The following is a 10516-nucleotide window of genomic DNA, read 5'->3' as shown; positions in this document are numbered from 1 at the left end:
ATCAAGTCTCATCCTTTTAATAGTGTAATCAGAATAATGTGTTCTTAATTTAATAATTTGTGCAAGAAACTTTGCAAATGCCATATTATGGCTTGATAACACACAAACATGAGACCATGCGTTAGATGCGTCTATTAGAAAAATGGTCCACATGATGGATGAATTGGTCCATATATATACCCTTGAATTCTTTCAAGAAACATTGGTGATTATTTCTCAATGTGCTTTTCATTAATCGCCATATGTGATTTTCATTAATCACCATATGTGTTTTTCGTTAATCACTATACGTGCTTTTCATTAATCACTATATGTGCTTTTCATTAATCACCATATGTGATTTTCATTAATCACCATATGTGCTTTTCATCATATATCATTTTCGCCATATGCGCTTTTAATCATATGTGCTGCGCTTTTCGTCATATGCACTTTTCATTATATGCGCTTTTAATTATATGCGATGCGCTTTTCATCATATGCGCTTTTTATCATATGCGCTTTTAATCATATGCGCTACGCTTTTCATCATATGCGCTTTTTATCATATGCGCTTTTAATCCTATGCGCTTTTCGGTGCTACATAGATATTTCTCATTTTCGATTATCATTGACTGATAATCATATCCATTATGATATATATCAGAGAAACTTAACAAATTTCTCTTTGATTTGGGAGAAAACAAGACATTGTTTACCAAAAAATTCGTACCATTTGGTAATATGAAATTTTGCCTTTTTCGTTTCTTATATCAAGTTTGCAAGAGCTGATATAGTATTTATAATTCCTTCATTTGATTTAAATCAATGAAATATTTCTTAGATTTGATCATAGTGTGTATGTTACTACTATCTGCAATACATAGGTCTTTACCATTTAATTGATGTTGTATTTCTGCAGGATTCATACTAAAACTTCAAATAAGATATGCAAATAATGAGTTATATTTCAGCATGATAATCAAATTATATTACCTGCAAACAAGTTATAATCTGAAGTACATAAAAGATAACACTTAATAAAACATATGCGTTATGGTCTAAAACCATTTATTTATGAGTGATACATAAAAAAAACTAGGCATCTTAGAAAATTCAAACCATTCAAGTCTCAAGGTAGCTCAGGGTTAATTTAATCAAGATTTGTCAACAGATTCACTCTCGTTTTCTTTTCTTTTGGGACTTATTTGTAGAGCTAAACAAGATGTTCATGTATTCAAGAAATACTAGACTGATGATCCACGTTACCAGATCATTAATAAGAATCTCCGGAATTCTTATAAGAGCGTCTACTAATATCTTTAATTTTATTCTTTCATGGATCACTGTTATTATTTTTTATTTTTTATTTTATTTTTTATTTTTATTTTATTTTTTTATTTTATTTTTTGATAATTAATATCGTATCTATCTTTGAGTATTTTCCATAATACACTTGGATTTTCGATCATATAATATGTAGATTCTAAGGACTCGTCAATATGTTTGCTAAGAAAAATACTTACTATTGCTTTCTCTTGTTCGGAATAATTGTTATTTTCATTCAGGGTTTCTAAAATACAGTTTGATTCGAGATGTTTTTCTACATTCATAACCCATGTTAAGTAGTTGTTCCCACTTGTTCTAAATGAGCAAATTTAAGCCTTTTCAAATTCGACATTTTCTATTATCATAAAGATGAATAACATAAATCATAATTATAATCAACTTCTATTCATAGACAAATAATAAAATGAAATTAGAATCATTTTAAATTCATAAGCAGCAAACAACAGAATAATGGTATGATTACAAATAATAAAACCACAAGGGCAGGATAGAATATAGGTTCACCCGGTGGTATATTAGCAACAATGATGATAGTTAATATGACCAATACAATAGGAAAAATCATCCTTGTGTGAATCATTTTTACAAAAACTTTTTGAGAGTAGTAATCTGAAAAATGAAGATTGATTTGTGAAAATGTGAAAACGGAGATGTTTATTTTATATTTGAAAAATATAGTTGTTGTAACGTCGTCAGTTGACGTTAACAACCGTTATGTATATATGACCGTTGTAACGTCGTTAGTTGACGTTAACGAATAAAGTCACTATATCAAAACGCGTATGAGTAATATAAAGGACAAGATTTTTTTTCTTATTTTAACTTTTAAGATTTACTTTTAATAAAAATACAAACTACTTTTTCTTATTTTAACTTTTAAGATTTACTTTTAATAAAAATACAAACTACTTTTCTTATTTTAACTTTTAAGATTTACTTTTAATAAAAATACAAACTACTTTTCTTATTTTAACTTTTAAGATTTACTTTTAATAAAAATACAAACTACTTTTTCTTATTTTAACTTTTAAGATTTACTTTTAATAAAAATACAAACTACTTTTTCTTATTTTAACTTTTAAGATTTACTTTTAATAAAAATACAAACTATTTTTTCTTATTTTAACTTTTAAGATTTACTTTTAAGAATAAACATTAGTATGCATGAAATAAATAATGATTAATTGCATAAGTAATCATAAATGTTAGATAACATATGAAGACCCCATCGTATTCGTATTGATCGGAATTAATCTCGACCCATGGTACCGTGTTGTCAAATGACGTGTTGCGTACATAAAGTACCGTGTTGTCAAATGACGTGTTGCGTACAATCATGAGGTCTTATTAACATAAATATAAATGTTAGTGAAGTTAATAAGAGTCAGATTACAGAAAATATAATTCAGGCGGTATAACCGACCATATATAACTTAAATAACATAAATATAAATGTTAGTGAAGTTAATGAAAGTTAGATTACAGAAATATAATTCAGGCGGTATGACCGACCATATATAACTTAAATAACATAAATATAAATGTTAGTGAAGTTAATAAAAGTTAGATTACAGAAATATAATTCAGGCGGTATAACCGACCATATATAACTTAAATAACATAAATATAAATGTTAGTGAAGTTAATAAAAGTTAGATAATTTCTTACCTTGATTAGTGACGTGTGCTTGCTTAGATAAACCTTGATTATACGGAGCACTTCGTGCTGATAACGTGTTACAATTCAGTAGGCTTATAACTACCTTTAGTGGCCTAGTTCTTGACTGTAGACTACTAATAAGTATATAGAGAGAATATGAGAGAATATGAGAGAATATATTTAGTGTGTGTTTTATAAACTCATAACACACATATTTATACTCAAAAAATCTACTATACAATATCTATAATAATAATAAAATTAACATCCAATTTAACTTTTATAACAGTATTTTATTTATTGGGAAAAAATCTAATGAATTTTTCCACATTTAACAGGATATTATATCCTGTACATCCAAAAGTCAAAGACTTGGATTGCAGATATGATGATTAATTTTAATTTATTCTTCAATATTGCAACTCATAAGTTTGCAATGGTGTATTTATACTCTTTATTCAACTGTTTATAGATTTCAGCGTCACTTCACATCGTAATCTTACACTTTGCAGATTTTGAAAATTTCATGGGTTCGACAGGTTAAAACAAGAGACGCTAAGGCCACTTGCAATGGTGTGTGAAAGGGGCCGTTAACAATCGCTAACCTTTAACAGAGATGGTGAGCATTGTGTTAAATCTTTCGCCAGTTGCGACCGTAACGAAGGGATGTCAAAATTATTGGGCCCCACTTGACTACTTTTATGTTTTCATATTAATATGATGTAATATTATAATTATATTATTATTGTATATTGTATTTATATTCATAAGTAAAAGGAAAGGATAGATAAAGGAGAAAGATTCCTTTTCACTACAACCCAAATTCAGTTTGTGTATGTATCATGTATTCATACAAACACCAAACACAAGAAAATTAATATTTATATAAGTACTTAAAGAAAAGATGTTTATATAAATAAACATTTATATAAAAAATTAAAGTTTATACAGAATTAACGTTTATATAAAGTTAATGTTTAATAATGTTGTATTATCATTTATTTATTTATTCTATTTAATATTTAATAATAATTTTAAATTGGTTCAAGTTTGAAATTGAGTGTATGATACTAAGTGTTTAGTGAAAGGGATGTGAAATAAATGTTAAAGGGTTTGTGCTGATGTGGCGGTAAAAATGTATGTGAAAGAAATGAACGATTGCAAGTGGCCTAAGTCTTTTTAGTACACTATATCTTCTAAATCATGTTTTATAAATACATATTTTATAAATTTGATGCTTTGTAATTTTTTCTCATTGATTGAAGGGAGTGATGAAAACTGAGCTATAAAATATTTAGGGAAGATGAAGATTGATGATTTTGGACTCAATCATCAATCATGACGGATGAAATTGGTTCCTGAAAGAAGGAATTGATTTTGTAATTTAATTAATTAAAGATTACGTGGATAGTCCATGTGAATAGTTTTAACGGAGTCAGTTAACCTTCGTTAAGGTGAGGGATGAAATTGAGACTTTAAAATGCTTTTAAGGATGAAAAATGCAGAAAATAAAACACGGGAATGAAACGGGAAAAAAGTGGAAAACACAGGGACAAAAAGAACAATTTTGTCATTATTTTAAATAAAATTATTAACATGTTAATTATATAATATATGAAGCATTATGTACAACTTTATGATAAAATACCTTCATGACCATATGTACAATATTTGAAGCAATATGTACAACCTTATGGTAAAACACCCCCATGACCATATGTACAATATTCGAAACATTAAATATAACTTTATGATAAAACACATCATGAACACATGTACAAACTTTGAAGCATATTGTACAGCCTTCATATAATAATTGTATTTTAATTTTTTTTAAATAAAATTAAAGAGACATTTGTTATTACTAATAATTATTATTAAAAATAGAAATACTCAATTTTAGAGCAAACTTTATTATTATTATTATTATTATTCAAAACTATGTCATCTTTACGACATTAATTATGTTACATATGTATGCGAAATGCATGTCTCAATAAAATGTTGTAATGTAGCTTTTATGACAAAAAAAATAATAATTGTGATGAAACTTGAAACAAGGTGGTGGGAAAATAAATGTAGTTCATTTGTTATGACAAAGTTTCTTAGTCGGAATCTGTGATTCCACGGGTCATTAAACTAAATGACTTTAGCATTTACATTCACTTAATACCTAAAACATATTATTAAACTGTTTCGTTTAAACAAACCCGTGATTTCACGGGTCATTTCACTAGTAATTATACTAAATAAATAAAAGACTCGCACGTTTAAGCTTGAAGTAAGATGTTCTAGCTCGCTTATTTACAGTTTCCAAGATATGTTTAATCTCCAGTTCGAACTCATTTACGCTCGACTTGAATCAAGACTTTAGCGAGCAGAGCTCGAGTAGATCGCGAGTCTTATTTACAGCCCAAAATCATATACCAAGTCGAGCTCACTAAAAAAAGTAAATTATATGTAGGAAGAAAAAAGTGACGTGGAAGTAATATCGTAGTAGAAGTAATAACGTAAAAGTATCAACTATCAAGTGGGTTGTTACTTTATATAAAATGTAGACGTAAATAAACATAAACATTTTGTATCAACATAGCTGTAAAAGGAAAAATTGCAGTTAGTCCAAAACCATTTTTTGTATCAACATATGAGGTTTTCGACTTTACGCCATCTAACCTACCAAGTTTGTTAACTTTAACGACTAGCAAGTTAACATTTTGTTTGCCTTCAACTTTATTTCGAACAGGTCTATACTTTTAAGTTCAAGTTTATGTCACAGAAGGATTGAAAGACAATTTACAGTGAAAAGGGCAAACATTCATATATATAATAGTATCTAAAATGAACCATCCATCACATGCCACACAATTAACGACGCTCAAATTAGAGAAAGTGAACGCGATTATTACCAAACTATAAGTGCATTCGCATCATTTTCTATAATGTCATGTGAACTTAATACTGAAGTCGAAAGACAAATCAGTCTTCTAGCTGCGCAATGATTCCTGTGAACACCTGGTACCCTTGGCACATGTCCGAAAGAAGGCAGTACTCATTTTTCGCATGGTACGTAGCCATCAAGCCTGCTCAAACAATTTTACATAACAAGTCTCAAATTATGAAATTTTCATGGATCAATGACATAACTATCGACTCCCATACAGAAATTAAAAAATAAAAATAAAAAATTAATTTGAGATTTTCTGAAATGTAAAACAACCCGATGAACATAGTATAGATTCCAATGTAGTCCCCAAGAACTTGCAAAACAAATAAATCCAACTACAATTTTTTTAGCAACTAGGGATCTAACAACATAACTTTAAAAAGTCTTATTTAGGAAAAAAATTGGTGCATGAGTATCATGTGCTAACATTAGCATATTCTGCATATGTTTCTTAAGTTCAGTAAGGAAAAAAATGCATACCATAGCCTGCAGTTTGAACATCAAAACCTTCATCCTGTTCATAAAACAATGTTTGCAGAGTTAGAAACTGAGAATAAGAAGTAAACCTGTAAAATAATAATATGAAAAAAACTTGAAGCAAGTCTCGTACTTGCAGCTCCCGTATAAGGGGCAAGGTCCCTGTAATCGAGTATGGTTTGCAATGACCAACGGCTTCTAAAGTAGCTTTGCACAATACGTGATAGCCACGAGAATCAAGATTACAAGCAACTCCAGATGACGCCTCATCAAATGAGATCTCAATTCTGCCATTAATAAACCTTTATTGTTAATTAAACAATTAAATAAAAAATACAATAAATACTGGTGTGTTTGCTCTGTGATTACAACAAATTTAAAATGTTTAGAAACAGCCTATGATAACACTGAAAAACAATGGTGATTATTTCAACCTAGTACTTACCTACGGGCCAAATCAGGTTATAATATGTCAGATGGGTAAAATAAAGAGGTTAGCTAAAATAGAAACGGGTCAACTGCAGTCATCACAAGATAGCACAGTGGTAGGGACCCTGATATCCTTGCAAGAGGTCTCAAGTTCAAATCTTGAGGTGGCCAGGGAAGGGTTCGAAAACGATCAGACTGTTCCGGATAGGCCACGTACATCTGAATTAAAAAAAATACTTGCCCTGCTGGTACCTCATAACTTTTTAGAAACGGGTCAAATGCATCTAGTCATTGTCATTGTAATCAACAAGGTTTTATATATTTGAATTCAATAAAAAAATATTTTTTTCCATACTTGAAATATTCGTAAAATTTGAATTTTGGTCAAATAGTGCTCGAGTCAACCCAATATGCGTGCGTATCTGCCCATTTAACAACCACTGGTTGAAATTACAAAAGAAACAACATACCTCCCTCTAAGGTTCTCGTCTGGTAAGACATATTTTGAAACAGGTCCCCTACAAGGAAGCTTCTCTATATTTGTATTTAAATCTTCCACGTATTCCTTTAGCTTCTTAATTACATCCGGCACGCTGAAAAGTAACTAGGATGTTAACTGAAAAAAGATTAAAAAAAAAAAAAAAAAAACATATCTTGCACACGAAATGAAAGATAAATGAACTTACTTGTAGAATGGGGTCAACCTGACATCTCCCGATATCGTGCAATCTAACGGGATTTGATTGATCCCACCTCCCGGGTCTAAAATGATCATAGATTAAAATGTTTTACATATTTCCCAAACTATGAATAAAAAAAAATATTATTTTTTATAACTTACACGACCACTGAGTGGGTTTCATAGTTGAAGGTGTTGCAAATCCATATCGTTGTTCTTCAGAATGTGGAGGGAAATCTTTGTAAAACCTCGTTTGGATCTCGTTGAGTGCCTCCATTGCTAGCTCAAAAGGGTTGATAGCCTACCAAGTATTTATACAAAGTTGTGGAATTGACATTTATTAATAATATCTAAGATTGCAATATCATTGTTAGGCTCAGTATCCCTTCATCAATATCTTCACTAAAAACAATTTTATAACATAATTGTGACAAAATTCAACTTATTGTATTTCAAATACCTTGTGTGCTAGTCCACTGTGAAAAAGCTTTCCCGTTACATGAAGCTTCCATGGTATCATACCACCAGTACCAATGCAAGGTTGTTTATCAGCTGTGTCAATCCAATATCTGTTTCAACAATAAAGATACAATTTTTTTCAATGAACACTTAATCATAAATAAGTTCTGCTTAAATAAACAGTTTCGTTCTTTAGGCAGTGTTTAAATTAATGTGAAACTGACTATTTCAACTTAAAGGCACAATAATCAGTCACTAATATTTGGAGTCAAGTAACTAATTTTGGATGATTGGTTGCATAACAGTTTATCCATTGCATAAACCACTGACCGCCTACATTATTCACAGAAAGATGCATAATTTTTTATTTGATTGATTTATTTACTAATATCTTGAATAATTAAAATTTGAAAACAATCAAACATTGGCAAAATAAGTACACGAGAAAGCATACTTACAAAGGTCCGTTCTTTAACTTATCGAGTAGTCCATCCTTTACAAGTGCATCGACACCAACTCCTGGGATCGAAGAGTTCTCCTCACTAGCTATAAAAACAGCAACCACAGTTGATTTAAGTTTTGGCTTAGTTTGTCCTAGTTGTTTCATAAGTTCCGTAACAAGTGCAACATGTCCTAAACAATCAGTTGTTCCACGCCCACGAAGCTTATCTCCATCAATGCTCATTGAAAACGGATCAAAATCCTGTGTCCCATATCAAAACAAAACAAGTTAAAAATTTCATTGAGAACGGTATAAAAGAACTATATATTTGATTGCTTAATAGCGTCGAATTATCATTTTGAATAAATAAAGCATTAAATCCAAACATTAGAATATAAGATGATGAATATCACTTTATCACTTTGAAATTATCAGAAATTGGATATTACTACATTACATTGCAATTATAAGACAACCAGCTTCATTAAACAAATCCATACACGCCCACAAATAATATGTGACTAAGTTATTAATAGTTTTAACAATAATATTAGATTAAACAATACCCCGTCTAAGCAGGATTAGATAATGTTGTATTAGATCATATCATACAGTAGATTATAATATATCTTGAAATACTAATACAGTAAGAGAAGATCACAGTTTTTAGCTAAATGAATCCTATTTACAATAGATTTAACACAAACTAAAACAAAAGTCAATGCTCAAATTTCAACTAAATTTGAAGATCATAATATTAATAACTAACAATTAAAAACAATGAGAAAACGATCCGTGCTTCTAGCCGTACACGTCATCAAGTTTATATTTCTTGGATTAGGTGCGGTCTAGTGTGTAAAGTATGCATCTTGATGAGTATAGAATACTCCATTACTACCAGGAAGGGAATCTTTTTACATCAAACTTAAAATTAATTCAATAAAAAGCCAAATAGTATTAGGAATTGTGCTTTTATAAACAGCTATCTGATCATCACATTCACAATGAAAGATCATCAGAAATCAATGTTTAACACACCTTCTAACATAACTTTCAAAACTTGCAGTTTACTTGACTAAAATTTGCAATAGATCAACCAAAAACATAATCTCAGATTAAAAGGTCTAATACTCGCAATTACTTAAATTGCACAAAAAACGTACTGATAATAATAACTCCAACATATTAGAAAAAAATTAAAACTTGACATCAAGATTCACGTTAAATCGGAAACCCAAAAACACCCACAATCTACAACACAAAACCCACAAATTAAAATCAAATTTCATATAAAAAATCAAAAATAATTATGAAAAAAAGAAAGAAAGAAACAAACCCATTCAGAAGGATTAGCAGTGACAACATCCATATGCATTCCAACAAAAGAAAGAATCTTTCCGTCTTCAGTTCCTGGGTATTCCACAATGAGATTCCCTCTTTTTGGTTTATAAGTTACATGATTTATGATCAGTGGGCCACCACCAGTTGTTGTGCTATAAGGTTTAAGCACATCAAGAACATGATTAACGATTCTGTCTTCTTCAGGGATGAGTTCCGGCGGGTTGTTTTGAACGTATTTTGATTCTCCGATGAGTTTTGTGAGAAGGGTGACGAATGAATCTTTGTTTAGGTCTCCCAGTGTTTGTTTTACGGCGGAAGAAGCCATTTCAGAGAGCACGGAGTTGTTTGGTTGATGAACTTTGTGACTAAGATTTAATTTTATGTTGCACATATAAATCAAAAAGTGTACTTCAATAAAAAGTGATAGTCTCCGTATCCAGATATCCAAAAATAATAAAAAAAAATATATAAAAATATTAATTAAGTATATTATATATTTATATTATATAAAATAATTTGGCACCGAAATATGATTTAAAAAAAAAAGACTCACAATATACAAATACAAATAAATGTTTATATGATCATGTGAATAAGTTAGGTTTAGGCCTTAGCGTACTCAATATGTTTGTTAATATGTTTGTTTCTGTTGTTTAACGATCATATAATCATTTAATCTGTTTTGTCTTTACGTTATGATCTATTGAAGTTTCAAATCGAGTGGAAGTTCTTTTTTGCATGTTCATCTTCGTCGGGT

The 10516-nt window shown here is 29.8% G+C and overlaps 1 protein-coding gene across 1 annotated transcript; it reads right to left on the bottom strand.

The window, feature by feature from the left end:
* Positions 1-5605: 5605 nt before the first annotated feature.
* LOC139861876 (acetylornithine deacetylase) lies at positions 5606-10188 on the bottom strand. The gene is made up of 9 exons (XM_071850402.1): positions 9755-10188; positions 8435-8679; positions 7978-8086; positions 7680-7818; positions 7525-7600; positions 7309-7431; positions 6543-6696; positions 6413-6446; positions 5606-6068 (listed from the first exon to the last, which is right to left on the bottom strand). Exons 1-9 carry the CDS (start codon positions 10148-10150, stop codon positions 5965-5967), a joined length of 1380 nt encoding a protein of 459 aa, XP_071706503.1. The 5' UTR covers positions 10151-10188; the 3' UTR covers positions 5606-5964.
* Between the last annotated feature and the right edge of the window lie 328 nt (positions 10189-10516).

The sequence above is a fragment of the Rutidosis leptorrhynchoides genome, chromosome 1 (assembly GCF_046630445.1).
Source record: "Rutidosis leptorrhynchoides isolate AG116_Rl617_1_P2 chromosome 1, CSIRO_AGI_Rlap_v1, whole genome shotgun sequence".
Classification (NCBI taxonomy): Eukaryota; Viridiplantae; Streptophyta; class Magnoliopsida; order Asterales; family Asteraceae; genus Rutidosis; species Rutidosis leptorrhynchoides.
Note: the sequence above shows the minus strand (reverse complement) of the source record. Positions and strands in the feature narration are given on the sequence as shown.